Genomic DNA, 21,219 nt, shown 5'->3' on the forward strand with positions numbered 1-21,219 from the left:
CAGTCAGGAGGGATTGGTGAGAGCCGAAAGAAGAAAGAGGTAGGTTCTATATTGATAGCGCATGGAACCAATACTCTATCCAAATACCAGATGTCAACTCCTACACCTCCTCAATACCCTGTAACCCCATATTCCACTTTACCATATCCCATACCCTCTTCATACCAAAATCCCCATCTATAATATAAACAACCAACATACCCCATCTATAATACCCACCCTATATATTTCCAAATTACACCATCCCTCAGTCACCAAATTATAGAAACCGACCTAATTTTGAGAAAAGACCCATAAAAAGCTATACCCTTTAGCCGAGCCTATAGCCTAGCTCTATAAATGGTTGATAGAAGCTGGCTTTATCGGTCCGATAATCGCTTTACCTATGGATGTCCATGCCAAATGGTATGACTCTAATAAGGTTTGTGCCTATCACTCTGAAATGAAAGGTCACACCACCAAAGCTTGTTGATCTCTAAAAGATAAGATTCAGAAGCTTATTGACACCAAGTCCATTCAGCTCAAAGATCCTATGTCAAATGTGTCAAACAACCCACTTTCGAATCACCAGGTGAATATGCTAAAAATCGGAGATGTGGTGGATTTGAAAGAGTCTATCTGGGTGATTGAGAAAGGAGAGATGACAACTGCAATGATTCAAACTCCTATTGTGGTACAAAGGTGTGCTCTATTTGAGGTTGAGGTTGCTGCAACCAAGATAATATTCATAGTCATCAAGGCCTCCCCTGAGAACGATGATTATCATGCATTGTTATGGAGCTATGACAAAGGAAAAGGGAAAGTAGAAGAGGCAGACGCTGCTCATGGGGTAACTCGGTCTGGAAGGATATATGCTTTGGAGAACTTGATGCAAGAGAGTTCTACCAAAACCTAACCGCTCTTCATAGAGGTTGAAGAAAGTGGCATTTGGAAGAAGGTATAGGCCAAAGAATATTCGTTCGTCGATCAACTGAGTAAGATTCCTGCTCTAATATCCATTTTGTCATTGTTGCAAAGTTCTGAACTTCATTATTTTGCTCTAATGACAATATTGAGTAAAGCTTATATTCCTTTCAACATCACTAGTAAAGAGGTAGCCCACATGGTTAGACAAGTATTTGAAGCATATAAAATATCCTTTCATGAGGATGAATTACCAATTGAAGGAATGTCGCATAACAGGGCTCTCTCTATCACTACTAAGTACCAAAATAGAGTCATTACTAAAGCTTTGGCTGACCCGAGTCTGGTTTGAATATATGTCCTCTTGGTACATTGACTAAGTTAGAGGCAGATATTGCAAAAATTCAAACATGGAAGATGAATGTGAGGGTGTTTGATGGCTCTCAAAGAGACACAATTGGAGAGGTGATCCTAGTTCATCAATCCTGCTACCTGTTCCATAGTGTTTCAAGTGATGGATATTCTCGCCTCTTATAACCTATTGCTCGGTCTTCCATGGATTCATATAGATGGAGTTGTTCCCTTGACCCTTCATTAATGTATGAAGTTTGAATGGGAAAACCAAGAGGTAGTCATGCATGGAGAAAAAGGTCATCTTATCTATATAGTCGAAGGGAGAGACCACCTAGACGGAGATATGTTACACATAGTGAGATTGGTAGGGACCGTGGAAGAGAGTTTCTTGACCATTAGGAAGTGTGTCTTAACTACTGAGCCGGAAGTTATGAGCTACATGAGTTGGAGGGGTTACGAGCCTGGAAGAGGATTGGGAGCTAGGTTGCAAGGTATATCTGAACCAATCATGCCACATTTGAAGAATGATATAATTGGCCTAGGTTATGAGGGTGCAATTCCAAGGTAGAGGGATATATCTGAGTACGTACTACCTCATCCTTTGCCACATTTATACCAAACATTTTAGTCAGTCGGGTTTCTTGACAATGACGAAGAAGAGGAGAATGACTTGATAGAGAGTTTGAAGAATTTTTTCATAAAGAGTGGTACTTTCGGCGTTTAGATCAAAACGGATCAAGAAATAATAGAAAAGAGGAAATTTGATGGGATAGACTTGATGCTCAAATGTGGTTATGAACGAAATAGAGGTTTGGGAACAATGCTACAAGGAATATTTGAGCCAATAAAACCTTTGTCTCAGACAACCACTTTTGGCATAGGTTATCTCTATTCTGTGGAAAAATTCCTTGATTGGTAGTCGCCCATTATAGACGGTTATTATCTATTGCGAAAGCCCATACCACCATTGCATCATACATTTCGCTATGCCGGATTCATGAACGACGAAGTAGAAGACATGTTGATGAGCTTGAAAGGCTTATCTCTGAAGGAAGTTGAAGAAGAAGGCTGCAATGTCGTGATCAATGAGGAGGAGGATAAAGGGGCCTTATGCGGAGCAAGGAAGTAAGAATCATCACCAGCAGTTGGACTACAATTCCATCCAGACCTCGCCTCGCATTTGGGTAGCTTTGGGAGATTTATTTCTTATTTTAAGATTTTCAATAAAAGTATCAACAATTTCAATTTGAAAAATTTAATGTTTTTTATTTTGGCATCGTGTTGAAAAAGTCGACATTTGACTTTCGAGCAATAAAAGTTCCTTTTACAATTGTTACTAGTCTTTATTTATTTGTATTGATATTTTCTTTTAGCAAAACCACTTTTGAAAATATTGAATCTGAGACTGTGGAATATAATGAGACCGCGCAACATAATATGAGTGACTTAGAAGAGGTGGAAGAAAGCGAAGTTCCCGAAGAAATTATTAGAAAAGTTGAGGAATTTGAGGATAAGCCCAATACGAATCTAGCACAAACAAAAGTGGTGAACTTAGGAAATTCGGAAGTAGTTGAGGAAACCCAAATCAGTGTCCATATGGATAAAGAGGGGAAGAGAGATTTTATCAAATGTCTGAAAGAAAATAAGGACATTTTTGCTTGGTCTTATGCTGACATGATCAGATTAATTACTTGAATAGTAGCCCACCGATTGCACACCATCCCATCTTGTCCGCCCGTAAGCAGAAGCTTAGAAAGTATAAACCTGAGCTAAGTCTGAAAATAAAGGAAGAAATATCAAAGCAACTATCACGACCAGAAGTTGGGTATGAAGGCACTCACCTAACCCACCTAGACGAGTCATCCTAAGAGTCTAAACAATTCAAAGTAAGTGGAAATAAAAGCGGAAATGTAAAGTCTAATATGATATAGATAGGATAAGCAAAAGTAAAAGAAATTCTAAACTACCCAAGATTTGGTGTCACTTGTACAAGCCACTATCTCAACATAATAAGGAAAAATACAAGTCTAGGTGTCTCAGTCGTCAAGTAGAACAAAATATAAGATAAATGGGTGGCGAGAGTCTACCGAAGAAGATAAGATGCTACCTCTAACTCATCCAAAAGATAGTCCCAATCAACAGAAGTACTAAGAGTAGAAGGTACCGGCTTAGATCCTAGATGTAGAAGCAGGGGGGGAGCACCAAAAACATGGTACTCAAAAAAATAGAAATTAAACCCTAAGTAAAGCAATGCAGAACACAGGTAATCCTGAAATCCTAACCAGAATCCTCCACAACTATACACCTGCACTCAGACAACCTAGTCTATACAGTTTATACAATAATTATCTCAGGATAATAGACATTCCACAAGTAGAAAGCATACACACACACACACACATATATATATATATATATATATATATATATATATTCTCATCACCATACTCAGGCATACACAAGAAATCTCAATCGTAAATAGTCACAGGATAAATATATGCAAATGCAATGTCAAATATTCATGATGCATGTCGGTCTTAGGATACACATCCGCTGATCACCTCAGACCGAAACCCATGGAGCCTCACATAGACAGTGTATCAATCATCATTGCCGGAAGAGACCTCAGTCAATCACCTTGATCGGTTAAAACCTCGGTTCTAATATCCTATATTTCATTCATATCATTTTGTAGCTATCACAGATAAGTATATGCACAAGTAATGAGTAAAATAGGATAAATATTCACATATGATGTCATATAGTTCACAATCACACAATAAGTCAATATCTCATAATTCACAACATTTAGACAATTACCCATATCCAAATTCCATGATCACATTTTAAATCATATAATTCAACTTAATCCAATAATCGAATACACTCTAATTCACTCACATAGGAAAATAAAAGGTTCGACATACTTAACAAAGGTTAAAATTCCACTTGCCTTAACTAAAATTCACGAACAATCCGAAATCAATGTTTTTTCTCTCCGATGATACTCCAAATAACCACAATCTAATCAAATATAAACTCACAATCACATTTCAAAGCTATTGACACTAAAATCAACCAATTTTGGTGAAAAAGGCAAAATGGTCAAAAATCCCATGTCGGAAAATGAACTTGAAATTTGAATATTTTTAAATGAAAGCAGTATTCAAGTCATAAGGAATCTAATGGTGAAAGCCATTTCAAAAATGAGGTTAAAAGAAGTTCACAAACCCATGTTTTCTTTTAAAAGTTCATGTTGAAGAAAATTTCAAAATTGCCAATTTGAAATACAAATTTTGAAGTTAGAATCCATAAATAATCAATGGAAATTGGAGTACATAGTCAAAAATACTTTACCAAAGAATTTTGTTGTGAAAAACCTCAAAAACATTGCCTAAACCGAGCTTGGAATGTTCAAAAATGGTGAAAGCACCTTAAATCTCATCTAAACCCATCTCAGATGTCGCTAAAATGACATGGGGTCGCTAAAGCATACCATCGCTTTTGTGATCCACAAACTCCTGTTAAGTGGGATGCCTTGATAAAGCGAAGAGGGCATCGCTTAAGAAAACATAGCTAAAGCGATAGGATCTCTCTTAAGTGATCGTCGCTAAAGCGACCCTCCCTTACTAAAATTAGCAACTTCAAACTTCAATAAGTCTCAAAAACATCCAAAATGATCCTCGGGATTCATTTGGAATCCTATATACATAAACCATATATGTAACCTTACTAAATTTGACGTTCCTGACTCAATAAAATTATCAGAATTGAAAATCAAGGCCTCCTTGACCCAAAATCTGATAAGTCTCAACTAAACTAGTTTCGACACTCGAAATATCCAAAATACCCTCAGGACCTCTAAAAATTACAACGAATCTATTTCTAGTGTTATAATAACCTCCCGTAATGATTGGACCATCAGAAATCCAATCCGAGCACTTTAAATCTCAAATGTTGACCAAAGTCAAACTTGGATCAAACTTTAACTCAATTCCCAACTCTAAATCTAAAATCCATGTTTTAACTCCAAATTTGGTTACGATGACTCTCCTAGACTAATTTCCACATTCTAAAATTGATGGAATTGACGGAATTCGATTTCAATACTTGAAACTCCAATTGACTCCTAAACTCAAAATTTGACAATTTAAGCCTTTAAAACTCATTTCTCTAGCACAACCTCAATGTTTCATGAGATTTTAAGAAACCAACCTTCCAACCTAATCAAAAGTGACTCGGGAAAATTAACGGGAGGGGTTAAATGATAATTTCATCAAAAATGTCGAAAATGACCTTTAGGGTCATTACATCATCCACTACTAAAAACCATATTCGTTCTCGAACATAAAGCAATGGATATACCTGGAGTCTCAAAATGATAAGGGTAATGGGTTCGCATGTCTGACTCTAACTCCCAAGTAGCTTCTCTCACAGGCTCATGCCACCACTAAACCTTTACCGAAGCTATCTTCTTAGTCCTCAACTTCTTGACGTGCCTGTCCAAAATTGCCACAGGCTCCTTCTCATAGATCAAATTTGGGCTCTCCTCAACCAAATCAAGGGAAATCACATGAGACTCATCTGGAATGTAGCACCGTAGCATCAAGATATGAAATACCAATTGTACAGAAGATAGACTAAGTTGCAAGGCAAGTTTGTAGGCCACCTTTCCCACTCGAGCTAGGATATCAAAAGGACCAATAAACCTAGGGCTGAGCTTGCCCTTCTTCATAAACCTCATGACACTCTTCAAGGGCGAGACCCTCAACCATACTTGGTCATTGACCATGAACACTAAAGGTCGAACCCCTTGTCAACATAGCTCTTTTGACGACTCTGAGCTATAAACAACTACCTTGAATCAATCAAACATGATCTATGACATCTTTGAGAAGATCAGTGTCTAGGCTATCCATTGCCATAAAATAAACCACCCAATGAGTGATCTACATCTCTGGTCATACAAGGCCTTAAAAGGAGCTATTTGGATGCTGGAATGGTAATTGTTGTTGTAAGTGAACTCCGCCAAAAGCAAGTGATGATACCACTGAGCACAAAAATCAATCACATATGCCCCTAGCATATCCTCAAGCACCTGAATACCTCTCAAACTGTACATCCATTTTAGGGTAGAATGTGGTACTCAGATCTAATTGGGTACCCAACTAATGCTATAAGGCCTCCCAAAAGTGATATATGAACAATGAATCTCAATTAGATATAATGGAAATATGCACTCCATGAAGTCTATTGATCTGACTAATATAGAGCTGACCAACCTTTCCACTATGAAATTAACCTTAACTGTAATAAAATAAGCAGCCTTGATCAATCGATCAACCACAACCCAAATGGAATCATATCTACCCATGGTAGTTGGCAAACTTACCATAAAATTCATGGTGATACTCTCCCACTTCTAAGTAGGAATGGGCATCCTCTGAAATTACCCCGGACCTTTGATGCTCATACTTAACCTGCTGGCATATCAAACACTTGGATACAAACTCGGCGATGTCCTTCTTCATACTACACCACTAATAATATTGGCTCAAGTCATGATACATCTTTGCTGCCCTAGGGTGGATAGGCTTCCTTAAGTATCAATATGACCAAATCACCCACCTTGGGCACACAAATGCAACTCCTAGTCCTCAAAGCACCCTCAAAATCAAGCACTGCTTCCTTAGTTTCACCTCCCATCACCTTATCTTAAATGAGGTACAACTTCTTATCCTTAAACTATATCTCATAAATCCGATCCAAATAAAAGTGAGCCTTTATGAAAGTAAGCACTCGACCCTTATTAGAAAGCTGTAATCTCACCAACCCATTGGCCAATCTCTAAACATCTCTAGCCAATAGTCACTCCTCTGCTCGAATAGCTGTAAGACTTCTCATGCTAGAAGTGTAATACCTCGTGTTATCCTACCCTAAACTGGCCTCGATGAAGATAAGAAAAATAAAGGAAAAAGCCTGACCTTGAGGACTATAGATGTCCTCTACGATTCATAAAAGGTTCTATGAGTCATAGGTATGACTCGTAGACCCTGACAATACTTAGTAAAATTTTCATTTAGAGAAGCCTTCGTATGAGCTACCATTATGAGTCATAATCATTTCTATGAGTCATAAAAATGGCTTATAGAAGCACCTAACACTTAGCCAAATAGAGGACTAGAGGGACAAGTCTACGTATGGAGTTGATGAGCCATCGAAATTCCTATGAGTCATAGAAGTGACTCATAGAGAAACTTCAGAGACTTATTATTATAGGTTTCTGAGAAACCTGCAGGTCGAGTTGAGTCTATGACTTGTCGAGTCTTTGAAAACTCGTAGATACGAGTCATAGTCCTCAACATTTTTTAGTCCAATTCCACGACTGAAGATGATGACCAGTAGACATTTCTACGAGTTGTAATGACGACTTATAGACAACTACTTTTAGGTTTTTAACGAGGGTAGATTGGTCTTTTCTCACTTTTCTTAGACTAAAACCCTAATGTTTTAAGACTAAAATAAGTCCCTTATCAGTATCTAGTATGTATAATACTCTTATTAACACTTAGACAGATTGTTCTTTGAGTCCAAGTATGCAACGCTGAACTAAAATATGGATTTTGTTCCTCTATTTGCCCATGATTGTGATAGATAGATTGTGTACGGATTTGAGTCTCCATGATTGTATTTTTTGAGAAATTCTTGTCCTAAAAATATGTATGTTTTACTGATTATTGATGAAATATTAATTATTCTACGAATTGATTCCACAAACTCATGGTTTGAACCACTTGTTTACTTAAACCCTAGTGACATGATAATTGATTATTGAATTATATATATCTTAAGATTGAGTCTAGAGCCTTGAATTGTGAATGTATAATTGTGATTGAAATGTGAGCGTGATAATAGTATTGATAGTGTTGATGAATTGATAGACTTGAATGTTATTATAAATGATTGTCTAAAAACCTCTCTTAATAAAATGATTGAGAATGATTGGGAAATTGATTGGTTGAAAGGATTGATTTGATAGAACGAATGAGTTTATGTCCTTCGATTTGACCAATGTGCCTACAATATTTATAGGCTTAATGAACAATGTTCAAATAATATTTAGACATGTTTATGATTATATTTATAGATGATATACTGATCTATTCGAGGAGTGAGGAAGAGCATGCTAATCATCTCAGAATTGTCCTTCAAACTCTTAAGAAGAAGGAGTTATATTCTAAATTTTCCACATGTGAGTTCTATCTTGCATCTGTGGCATTCTTAGGCCATATCATTTATGGAGATGGTATGCTGTTGATTCGCAAAAGATTGAAGAGGTTAAGTACTGGCCAAGGCCCGCATCCCCGACTGATATAAGTAGTTTATTAGGTCTGGCCAGCTACTACCCTAGATTTGTTGAAGGGTTCTCATCCATATCCTCACCATTGACCAAGCTAACTTAGAAGAAGGCTAAGTTCCAATGGTCAGATACTTGTGAAAAGAGTTTTCAAGAGTTGAAAACAAGATTGACCACTACTCTAGTGTTATCTCTACCCGAGGGGACATATAGGTTTGTTATCTACTGTGATGCATCCAGAGTTGGATTGGGATATGTGTTGATGCATAAGGGGAAAATGATAGCGTATTCTTCAAGATAGCTTTAGATTCATATGAGGAACTACCCAAATCACGACCTTGAGTTGACAGCCATAGTATTCGCTATCAAGATTTAGCGTCACTTTCTATACGGCGTGCATATTGATGTATTCACAGATCATAAGAGTCTGCAATATGTGTCTACTCAGAAAGAGCTGAACCTGAGATAGAGGAGATGGCTTGAACTGTTCAAAGATTATACATGAGCATTCTCTACCACCTAGATAAAGCTAATGTTATTGCTGATGCTTTTAGCATATTATCAATGGGGAGCACTGCCCATGTTGAAGAGGGAAAGAAAGAATTGTCCAAAGAGGTTCATAGGCTTACATGCTTACGAGTTCAACTTTTTGACTTTAGTGAGGGTGGTATAATTATTTGGAATAGAGCAGAATCATCCTTAGTTACAAATGTGAAAAAAAAGCAAGACCAGGATCCCATTCTCCTCCAGTTGAAAGATGATATTCACAAGCAGAAGGTAATAGCTTTTGCAAAAAGTGGAGATGGAGTGTTGAGGTATCAAAGGATATTGTGTATTCCAAGCATTAATGGTATTCGAGAGAGAATTATGGCAGAGGCCAATAATTCTAGGTATTCCATCCATTCAGGTGATATAATGATGTACCATGACTTGAGAGAAGTATATTAGTGGAGTGGAATGAAGAGGGATATAGAAGAGTTTATGTCTAAGTTCCCAAAATGTCAACAAGTTAAAGTGAGCATCAAAGGCCTTGCGGAGTAGCCCAGAATATTAAGATTCCAAAATGGAAGTAGAGATGATAAATATGGACTTTATTATAAGTCTACTGCGGTACCGCATACATCATGACTCTCTTTGGGTGATCACGGATAGAATGACCAGATTGGCCCATTTCTTACCAGTTAAGACTACGAATACCACATATGATTATGCCAGATTATATCTTCAAAAGATTGTTAGACTGCATGGACTTCCTTTGTTTATTATCTTAGATAGGGGAGCTCAGTTCACTGCTTAATTTTGAAAGTCATTCCAAAAAGCTTTGGGTTCAAGAATGAACCTTAGTACTTCTTTTCATCCATAGACAGATGGCAGGCAAAGCGCATAATTCAGTTGTTAGAGGATATGTTGAGAGCCTGTGTCATAGACTTCAAAGGTAATTGGGATGATCATTTATCTCTTATTGAGTTTGTATATAATAATAGCTTCCATTCGAACATTCAAATGGGTCCCTATGAAGCTTTATATGGGAGAAGATGTAGATCGCCGATTGGTTGGTTTGAGGTTGTTGAGGCTGAGTTGATTAGGCTGGAATTAGGAGAAACCTACTCTCCTTTTGTATCTATCACATGCTTAGAGGAAATATCCCTCTTATGATCCTTAGCTGGTGCTGCTCCTCGACCTCGGCCTTAAGCTCTGCCTCTACTTCTACCCTGAGCTAGGGTCTTAATATAAATCTTGAGGGCTAGATCCTCTCATCTAGTAGAAGCTAATACTCGAGTCCTAGGCATCTGCCAAAAGAACATGTGATAACTCAACACTTATATAAGAACCCACGCACGACAGAATTGAAAAAAGTAAAAAGAGGATTTCCTAATAGTCTTCATAGACCCTCGAAGATAAGTAATGGATATGTTCGCACCGAACCTCAAGGCTCTACTATACAGGGATTGTACACATCTGAGACCTATGAACCTGGGCCTCTGATACCAATTTGTCATAACCCAAAATGGGCTGTATTGGCACTCAACTAACCCACCAAGGTGAGCCAGCCTAAGAGTCTGAACAATTCAAAATAAGCGTAAATAAAAGTTTAAACGTAAAGTCTCATATGATATAGATACAAAAAGCAAAAATAAAAGAAATTCTAAACCACCCAAAACTTGGTTTCTCATATGCAAGCCACTACCTAAACAAATTAAGGAAAAATACAAGTCCAGATGTCTCAGTCCTCAAGTAGAACAAAACATAAGATAAATGGGCAGAAAAAGTTTGCCAAAGAAGACAAGCTGCTACCTCTCACACATCCAAAAGCTCTGCCCATTCAATGAAAATATTAAGAGCAAGAGGTACCAGGCTCAGATCCTACATAGATATAGAAGCAAGGGGTGAGCACCAATAATACGGTACTCAGTAAAATAGAAACTAAACCATAAGTAAAGCAATGCAGAACATAGATACTCATGACATCCCAACCAGAATCCTCCACAGCTACACACCTGCACTCAGACAACCGAGTTTATATAGTTTATACAACAATTATCTAAGGATACTAGACAGTCCATAAGTAGAAAGTATATATATATACATACATATATATTCTCATCACCATACTCAATCAGGAAATCTCAATCGTAAATAGTCATAGGATGAAATAGATGCAAATGTAATGTCAAATAATCGTGATGCATGTCTGAAGCAAATCCCTAAAGTCAAAGTAGTCCATGAAAGCATCTATTTTTTCCATTCAAGAAATTGCTTATATAAAGATGGGTCTTCTTTGGGGTCTATCACCATAGCCTTTTCCTTTAGCTATTACGCTAGACTTCTAATCGGCTAAGGTTGAATTTGCTCCTATGATACACATCCGATGATCACCTCAGACTGGAACCCATGGGTGCCTTACATAGACCATATATCAATCATCATTATCGGAAGAGACCTCAGCCATAATATCCATTGAAAAAGACCTCGGCCAATTACCTCGACCGGTAGAAACCTCAATTGTAATATCCAGTATTTCACTCATATTATTTCTCATCCATCATAGATAAATATATGCACAAGTAATGAGTGAAACAAGATAAATATTCATGTATGATGTCATATAGTCCACATTCACACAATAAGTCAATATCTCATAATTTACAACATTTAGACAATTGCTCATATCCAAATCCCATGATCATATTTTAAATTATATAGTTCAACTCAATCTAATATCCCAATAGACTCTAATTCACTCACATAGAAAAATATAAGGTTTAACATATTTAACAAAGGTTAGAATTTTACTTGCCTTAACCAAAAATTACGAACCATCTGAAATCAAAACGTTTCCTCTCCGATGATACTCCAAATCACCACAATCTAATCAAATATAGAATTACAATCACATTTCGAAGCTATTGACACTAAAATCAATCAACTTGAGTGAAAAGGGTACACTGGTCAAAAATCCTATTTTGGAAAATGAACTCGAAATCTAAATATTTTAAGTTGAAAATATTCTTCAAATATTTAGGAATCTTATGGTGAAAACCATTTCAAAAATGAGTTAAAAGGAGTTCACAAACCCATTTTTTCTTTTAAAAGTTCATGTTCAAGAAAACCTAAAAATCCCCACTTTGAAATCCAAATTTTGAAGTTAGAATCCATAAATAATCGATGAAAATTAGAGTACATAGTTAGAAATATGTTACCCAAGAGTTTTGTCATGGAAAACCTCAAAGAAATTTCCTAAATCAAGCTTGGAATGTTCAAAAATGATGAAAACACCTTAAATCCTGTTAAAATTCTTTCAGATGTCGCTAAAGCAACATGGGGTCGCTAAAGCGGACCATCACTTTTGCGATCCCCCGCTTCAGTGGGCTTTCTCACTAAAGCGATGAGGGAATTGCTTAAGAAAGCATCGCTAAAGTGATGGGAACTCGTTTAAGCAATCGTCGCTAAAGAGAACTTCCCTCGCTAAAGCGAGCGCACCAGAGATCAGCAACTTCAAGCTTAAAAGCTTCCGAAATGACCCTCGAGATTCTTTTGAAATTCCGTATACACAAATCATATATTCCACCCTACTCAATTAGACGTTCTAGACTCAACAGAAAATTTAGAATTTGAATTCGAGGTCTCTTTGACTCAAAATCTGATAAGTCATAATTAAACTAGTTTCGACACTTGAAATACCCTCAATACCTCTAAAAATTATAACGAAGCTATTTCTAGCGATAGAATAACCTCTCAAAACCATTGGAATAATCAGAAATCCAATTTGAGCACCCAAACCCCAAATATTGACCAAAGTCAAACTTGGATCAAACTTTAACTCAATTCCTAACTCCGAACCTAAAATCCATGTTTTAACTCCAAATTTAGTTATGACGACTCTCCTAGACAAATTTTCACATTCCATAACTAATGGAATCAACAGAATTCGATTCTGAGTCACGGAACTCCAATTGACTCCAAAACTAACAATTTGACAACTTAAGCCTTTAAAACTTATTTTTTCTGGCACAACCTTAACTTTTTAGAAGATTTCAAAAAACCTACCTTCTGACCCAATCAAAAGTTACTCAGGCAAACTAACAAAAACGATAAAACAATAATTTTGTCCAAAATATCATAAAATGACCTTCAAGATCATTATAACAACTAAAAGCTGGAATCCTTCAGGAGAAGGAATATCCTACCTGGTTTGCTAACATTGTGCCTATGCTTGAAAAATCTGGGAAGGTTGGAGTCTACATGGATTTCAGAGATCTTAACAAGGCCTGTTATAATGACCTCCAAGGTCATTTCTGTGATTTTTTTATGTTTTTACAGTTTTACCCCTTGTATCTTCTTTATATAACTCTTATGTGGTTGGGATGGGTGGCACACTCTCCAAGGTGTTCAGTTGAGTTTTAAGGTGGTTTGGCCATTTTTAAGGCTTAAAGTTTGAAAGAGTTGTCTTTAGTCACCATTCAGAGACTTTGCGTCATATGAGAATTCTGATGGTTTTATTAGCTACGAAACACCAATTTTAGTCTAGAATGACCTTTGATTTAGTTATCGAGGTGCTCGGTATGAGTTTTAGGCCGTTTGTGTATTTTAAGTGTTTCGTTTGGGAAGTGTTGACTTTTGTCAATATTTTGACGAGACGACTTTCATTGGAAAATCCATTGATTCCGTTGAGTCCAGAATTGCATTTTTAGTTGGGTAGCATATTCTATTTGCATTCACGGGGTTCTGAATGAATTCTGGACTCCCATCAAAGAAAATCTAAATTCTCCAAAGTTTATGCAGGATCTCTTTCTTATCGCGTTCGTGCCCCAAGGGGTCCACGATCGCGAAGGTCTTAGACCCTGAGCGTTGTGATCACGTGGTTATCCATCATAATACGATGGGTTAGCACAGTTGAACCTCGTAGTTGCGAGGCCCAACTAGCGACTGTGAAGGGCAATTTCACTGGTTTCACTGAAATTAAATGCCTATTTGCAGCAGCTAAGTCCTATTTAGGGACTTAGTAATTTTTGATTTTTGAGAGCTCCTTTTTACAATTTTTGATTATTCTTATTTTGGTGTGTTTTATATTCTTGCGGGGACGTTCTGAACCCCTTTCTCATCCTAAAAACCTTATAAGTTTTGGGTAAATTCATTGTTTTCTTGCATTTTTGACTATTCTTGGGCTTGAACTTGGTGGGGGTTTTTTGGAGCTCTTTCGGTACTCGGAATTTGCCCATTTTTGGGGAAGAAGTTCCTTGATCTATTTGAGACATTGTGACAGAGTTGGTTTTTTGATTTCGTGTGCATGTCCCTATATTAAATTTTAACCCGATTTTGGTTCTATTTTTAATTATTGTAATATGAATATCGTTCGCTTTGTTTTGAGTAGTAACGTTAGGTTGATGCTTTAGGTATTGATACCCTATTAAGTAATTTGGAGTCGATGATCATTGTTAGTAACTAGTGTGGGTTTTTTAGTCATTGGAGCTTTAGCCTAGGTGCTATCTTGACTTATTTGCGTCGTTTAGAATCCTTAGAAATTGTTCCTAGGTGATTTGAACTTAGGATGTCGCTTGTTTGATTTGGTTGGCTTTGCTTGCCCCTTGTTGTGAATCCCTTTTTTGCACTAATTTGTATTTTTTTATTTTAGACATTTAGTTTTGCATTGTATATTAATATATTGTCATCTTTTATACTTAGTAGCTCCTGTATAGGTGAAACCATGTGCAGGGTTTGATCTAGCATCAGTCTATCATTTTTGGTCACTTTTGGGCCTTTTTGTATTTTGTATCATATTTAGATATCTATATCTTGGCCCAATTTCTTTTGTTATATTCTTCTTACTCCTGCATTCTTATGTTACTTATTGTTTATTTAAATTGAGGTTTGACTTCCGCATTAGGTGGGGTTTGGCTTGCCTACTATAGTAGGTACCATCATAATCTAAATTTGGGTCTGATAGAGTGGTATAAGAGCTTAGGTTTCTCGGTCTCATCATTAGATGACCAAGTGTCTAGTAGAGTCCTATGGATTGGTATGACGACGTCCATATCCAATCTTTGAAGGCTATAGGACATTATTAGGAATTAAGTTACTATTCTTGTTTCTGATCATGCACTAGTAATGATGAACACGTCTAAATCCTATTTGTTTCACTCTTTCTCAGATGGCGAGGGCGAGATCTACTCGGGGTGGATGAGGACCTCCCGCACCTACAGATAGATCCCTAGCTTGGGGTTGGGATCGAGGTTGGTGCATAGGCTGAGGCAGAGCTCAGGCCATAATACTAGTGCCAGAGCCAAATATAGAGGTTGAGCAGTTTGAGCGTCAGCTGGCGGAGGAGGATCAACCCATACTCTACTAGAATTTATAGCCATACCAGTGTTGTTAGATTCTCTAGCCTGAATTCTCAACTTTATGAAGGGGATGTCCCGACCAGGGACACTGCCTAACACTTCAGCCAGACCTTAAGTCTGAGAGGATACTTAGAATTTAGGACAATAAGGGCACAGTATGATCCGGTCCCAATTCTATAGCCTATAGTTATTCAACACATGGCAGCTAGGCCAGTTATGACCGTAGAGGAGCATAAGATATTGGGGAGGTTTATCATATTGGCCCCTGCCAGGTTCTCAGGTGCCGCAAGTGAAGATGTCCATGAGTTTTTGGTTAGTTACCAAAAAAGGTTGCATAACCTCGGATTGGTGGAGTCCCATAGGGTTAAATATATTGCTTTCCTGCTGGATGGGCCAGCGAAGCAGAGGTGGAGATCTTACCTTAGCTGCTGACCCTCAAGATAGCCGCCGATGTTATGGACTCAATTTTACGAGGCTTTCTTGGAGAAGTATGTACCCCATAGTTTGAGGGAGAGGCTAAGAGATGAGTTCAAAGCAATGGTACTTGGATCGATAATGGTTACAGAATATGATTCTCGGTTCTGTGAGTTATCTAGGCACGCTACCATAATTTTATCAATAAAAGAGGAGCGAGTGTGACGATTTGTTAGAGGGTTGTCTGTCTCTTTGAGGTTGGCGACAAAGTAGATGGTTACATCGAGATATTCATTCTTGCAGATAGTAAATCATACCTATAATATTGAGGCTATTCATCATGAGACCTACGTAGGCAGCAACAAGAGGCCTCACCATCAGGGCTACTTCAGTGAACGCCAGTCACATGTATGGGGTTCTTTTGGAGAGGTTATCTACAATAGTATCCACCTAGTAAAATAGTTCAAGCAGCCCTATATAATGGTGGATTAGCGGGTGCTGGTGGTCAGAGCAGCCAGACTTCGAGCCAGTCTTCTCAAGGTCAGACTTTTGGGTATTTAAGACGGGATGGCTATTCAGGTTCAGTTGGGACATCATAGAGTGGTTCATTTAGAGGATTTTTCTATGAGTGTAATGTGATAGGCCACTTTGTCTAGGAGTATCCCACTATTAGCCATCGTAGACGCCAGAGTTAGAAGGGTCCACAGGGTCAGCAGGTTCAGGCCCTAGTTTAGCTGCCCAAAAAAGGTGTACATGGTGGCAGAGGTGATTCTTAGGGTCTAGGGGTGGTCTAGGAAAGCCGGACAGGTGGTAGAGACGGACGCAGTCATATGTATGCCTTTTCGAATAGGCCGAAGATGGAGGCATCAGATGCCATCATTATAGGTATAATCTCTGTCTCTCATCAGCCTGACTATGCTTTATTTGACCCTGGGTCTACTTACTCGTATGTGTTACTTCATGTAAGCCACTTTCTGTGCCTATGCATGTAGTACCCCTGTAGGTGATTCTTTAGTAGTGGATCGAGTATATCGATCCTCTGTGGTGACTATCTTGGGGTATAATACTAAAGAGGACTTGATCATGCTAGATATGGTAGATTTCGACTTGTTTCTAGGCGTGGATTAGTTGTCTACTCATCATGCAATTTTGGATTGCTTCTCTAAGACTATTACCTTGTGTATGCCTGGCATTACTTCGGTCATGTGGGCATGTGCACTTAGTTATGTGCCATGTGGTATGATCTCCTTCCTTAAGGCTCAGTAGTTAGTAGGAAAGAGGTTTCTAGCTTATCTTGTTTTTGTCCATGACACGAGTGCTGACACTCTTATAGATTCAGTTCTTATGGTTTGAAAGTTCCTTGATGTTTTTCCCACCTATCTACCTAGTCTTCCTCCTGAGCGTGATATTGATTTTGGCATTGATATTAAGTAGGGTACACAACCAGTCTCTATTCCACCCTACCCATTGGCTCTAGTCAAGTTGAGAGAGCTTAAGGTGCAGCTCCAAGATCTTATAATTAAGGGGTTTATTAGGCCAGTGTGTCTTTCTAGGGTGCTCTGATTTTGTTCATGAAAAAGAAGGATGGTACCTTACATACGTATATTGATTACAGGTAGCTGAATAAGGTAGACATCAAGAATAGGTACCCAATGCTATGAATTGATAACTTAATTAACCAGCTCGAGGGTGCAGCAGTGTTCTCTAAGATAGACTTGAGATCAGGGTATCACCAGTTGAGAATTAGGGAGGCAGATATTCCTAAGACTGCTTTTAGGACTCGATACGACCACTATAGTTCTTAGTTATGTCTTTTGGGTTGACTAAGCCCCCACAACATTCATGGACTTGATGAATCACATATTCAGATCTACTTGGACTCCTTTGACATTATGTTTATTGATGACATCCTAGTCTACTTTGAGAGAAGAGAGTAGCATGAGCAACATCCGAGGATAGTACTTCAGACCTTGCGAGATCATTATTTGTATGCCAAATTCACTAAGTATGAATTCTGGCATGAGTCTATGGCATTCCTAGGGCACTTGGTGTCCAAGGATGGGATTATAGTAGGTCAGGCGAAGATAGCGGCAGTTCGTGATTGGGCTAGGCCCACTTCTCCTATCGAGGTTTGCAGTTTTATTGGGTTGGTAGGGTATTATAGACAGTTTGTAGAGGGGTTTTCTTCTACTACAGCGCCTTTGACTAGACTGACTTAGAAGAATGTTCTTTTCCATTGATTTGATGAGTGTGAAATGAGCTTTCTGAAGCTCAAGGCCTTGTTGACTTCAACTCTGATTCTTACTCTTCTTGTTGAGGGCCGGGATTTACAGTGTATTGTGATGCTTCATGTATTGGCTTGGGTTGTGTTCTGATACAATAGGGTATAGTTATTGCATATGCCTCTAGAAAGCTGAAGATGCATGAGCGGAACTACCCCATATATGATTTGGAGTTGGCGACAGTAGTCTTTACATTAAAGATTTGGAGGCATTACTTGTACAGTTCCCATTGTGAGATCTACACTGACCACCATAGTCTTTAGTACATCTTTAGCTAGAAAGATCTTAATTTGAGGCAGCGTAGGTGGTTGGAGTTGCTAAAGGACTATGACATCACTATTCTCTATCACCCAAGCAAGGCAAATATGGTAGCATATGCTTTAAGAAGGAAGGTGGAGAGTATAGAGACTTTGGCATTCTTATCAGTTGAGGAGCGTCCTTTAAATTTGGACATTCAATCCTTAGCTAACCAGATGGTTCAACTCGATATTTCTAAGCCAGGTAGGGTACTATCTTGTGTGGAGGTTAGGTCTTTCTTGATGGAGAAGATTTGACCACAGTAGTTTGATGACCCCAGCTGAGGGTGATTTATGATAAGGTACTCATAGGGGGGCTAGGAAGGAGACCTTAGAACTAGAGGGAATTATAAGGATAGAGGGTTGTATTTATGTTCCTAGAGTTGGAGAGTTAGTAAGGTTCATCCTTGAGGAGGCCCATTGTTCCAGATATTCCATTCATCCAGGTGTGGCACAGATGTATCGTCACCTATAAAAATATTACTGGTGGTCTGGGATGAAGCAAGACATTATAGATTTTGTGGCTAGGTTCTTAAACTGTTAATAGGTTGAGTTCGAGCATTAGAGGCCAGGTTGTTTGACCCAATGCCTACCCATTCTGGAGTAGAAGTGGGAGCAGATAGCTATGGACTTTGTAGTAGGTTTAACATATACCTCCTAGGGTTTTGATTCTATTTAGGTCATCGCAGATCAATTGACCAAGTCAGCTTATTTCTTACCGATCCATACTACCTACACTTCAAAGAGGTTGGCTTAGATTTACAACTGAGAGGTGGTCCGATTGCATAGGGTGCCAGTATCTATCATTTCAGACTATGGAACTTAGTTCACTTCACATTTTTGGAGGTCTATATAGAGGGGTTTGGGTGCCCGAGTTGAGCTCAACATATCTTTCCACTCCTAGACTGATGGCCAGTTAGAGAGGACTATTCAGGTCTTGGAGGATATGCTACAAGCCTGTGTTATTGATTTTGGGGGCCAGTGGGATCAATCCTTATCTTTGGTAGAGTTCACACATAATAATAAATACCATTCTATCATTGAGATGGCTTCCTTCGAGGAAATATATGGTAGGAGATGTCATTCCCTAGTAGGTTGGTTTTATGCTTTTGAGGTTAGGCCTTGGGGCACCGATTTACTATGTGATTCGATGGATAGAGTTTGTACAATCTAGGAAAGACTCTGTACTTCCCAGAATTTATAGAAAAGTTATACTGATCAGAGGGTTCGACCTTTTGTGTTTATGGTTAGAGACCGAGTATTCCTATGAGTGTCTCCCATGAAGGGTGTGATGAGATTCGGGAGGAGGGGTAAGCTTATCCCCAGGTTCATCGGCCCTTTTGAGATCTTTTGATGGGTATTGGAGGTAGCTTATGAGTTGGCCTTGCCCCCAACACTTTTCAAGTGTTCACCCTATATTCTATGTTTCCATGCTATGGTGGTACGTCCTAGATAAGTCTCACGTGCTTTAGTGGGATTCAGTTTATCTTGATGAGTCCGTAGCCTTTGATGAGGAGCCTGTGACTATTTTGGACAAGCAAGTTTGGAAGTTGAGGTCTAAAGAAATTCCATCGGTGAAAGTCTAGTGGAGGCATCATTCGATTGAGGAAGCTACTTGGGAGATCAAGAACGACATGCGGGCCTGATATCTTTTATATTTTTTAGCCACTAGGTATCCTTTTTCCTTGACTTTTGAGGACAAGTCCTTTTAGTAGTGGATGTTATAATGACCTCCAAAGTCATTTCTGTGATTTTTTGTGTTTTTACAGTTTTACCCCTTCTCGTAGCTTCTTTATAATTCTTACGTGATGTTGGGATGGGTGGCACACTCCCCAAGTTGTTCGGTTGAGTTTTGAGGTGAATTAGTCATTTTTGAGTCTTAAGACTTGAAAGAGTTAGCTTTAGTCATCATCCAAAGATTCAGGCATCGTATGAGATTTTCGAAGGGTTTTATTAGCTCAAGAAGGTCCATTTTGGTCTAGGAGGAAGGTTGGTTTGGGTTTTGGAGTCTTCGTTTTGAGTTTGTGCAATTTGTCATCTTAACTTTAAAGTTTTGGCCAAGTTTGACAGTCAATATTTTGAGTAAACATGTTCGGATGAAAATTCTATCAGCCCGATTAGCTTTGGAATGCTGAGTTTGGTCTAGAACGACCTTTTGTTTGGTTCCCGATGTGCTCGAAATAAGGTTTAGGCCATTTGTGCGTTTTAAATGTTTTCTTTGAAAGTGTTTACTTTGGTCAACATTTTGATGAGACGACTTTCATTGGAAAATCCATTGATTCCGTTGAGTTTGAAATGCCATTTTTAGTTGGGTAGCATAGTCCATTTGCATTCACAGGGTTCCGAATGAATTCTAGACCCCATCAGAGAAAATATCAATTCTCTAAAGTTTAGCACCAGCTGAGCTACTGGTGCAAGAGCTTTTGCTCATCGCGTTCGCGACCCAGGGATCCGCGATCGTAAAAGGGCAATTTCACTAGCTACAGTGAAATTAAATGCCCGTTTCCAGCAGCTAATTCCTATTTCGGGACTTAGTAATTTTTGGTTTTTGAGAGCCCCTTGTGGCCATTTTTGATCATTCACATTCCGGTGTGTTGAATATTCTTACGGGGACGTTCCGAGACCCTTTCTCATCCTATAAACCTTGTAAGTTTTGGATAATTTTGTTATTTCCTTGCATTTTTGACTATTCTAAAGCTTGAAATTGGTAGGGTTATTTTGAGTTCTGGTGCTCGGAATGTGCCCATTTTTGGGAGACAAGTTCCTTGAGCTAT

General features: G+C 38.5%; 1 protein-coding gene across 1 annotated transcript in view; it reads right to left on the bottom strand.

Moving 5' to 3' along the window:
• Window positions 1–3,340: 3,340 nt before the first annotated feature.
• LOC129875757 (uncharacterized) overlaps window positions 3,341–21,219 on the bottom strand; it is a 21,507-nt gene continuing 3,628 nt past the window's right edge. The window contains exons 5-6 of the mRNA XM_055951003.1: window positions 5,720–5,841; window positions 3,341–3,562 (exon numbers count right to left, since the gene is read on the bottom strand). Coding sequence (XP_055806978.1) covers window positions 3,341–3,562; window positions 5,720–5,841 — 344 coding nt within the window. The remainder of the gene's footprint in view (window positions 3,563–5,719; window positions 5,842–21,219) is intronic.

Source organism: Solanum dulcamara, chromosome 12 (assembly GCF_947179165.1).
Source record: "Solanum dulcamara chromosome 12, daSolDulc1.2, whole genome shotgun sequence".
Taxonomy (NCBI): Eukaryota; Viridiplantae; Streptophyta; class Magnoliopsida; order Solanales; family Solanaceae; genus Solanum; species Solanum dulcamara.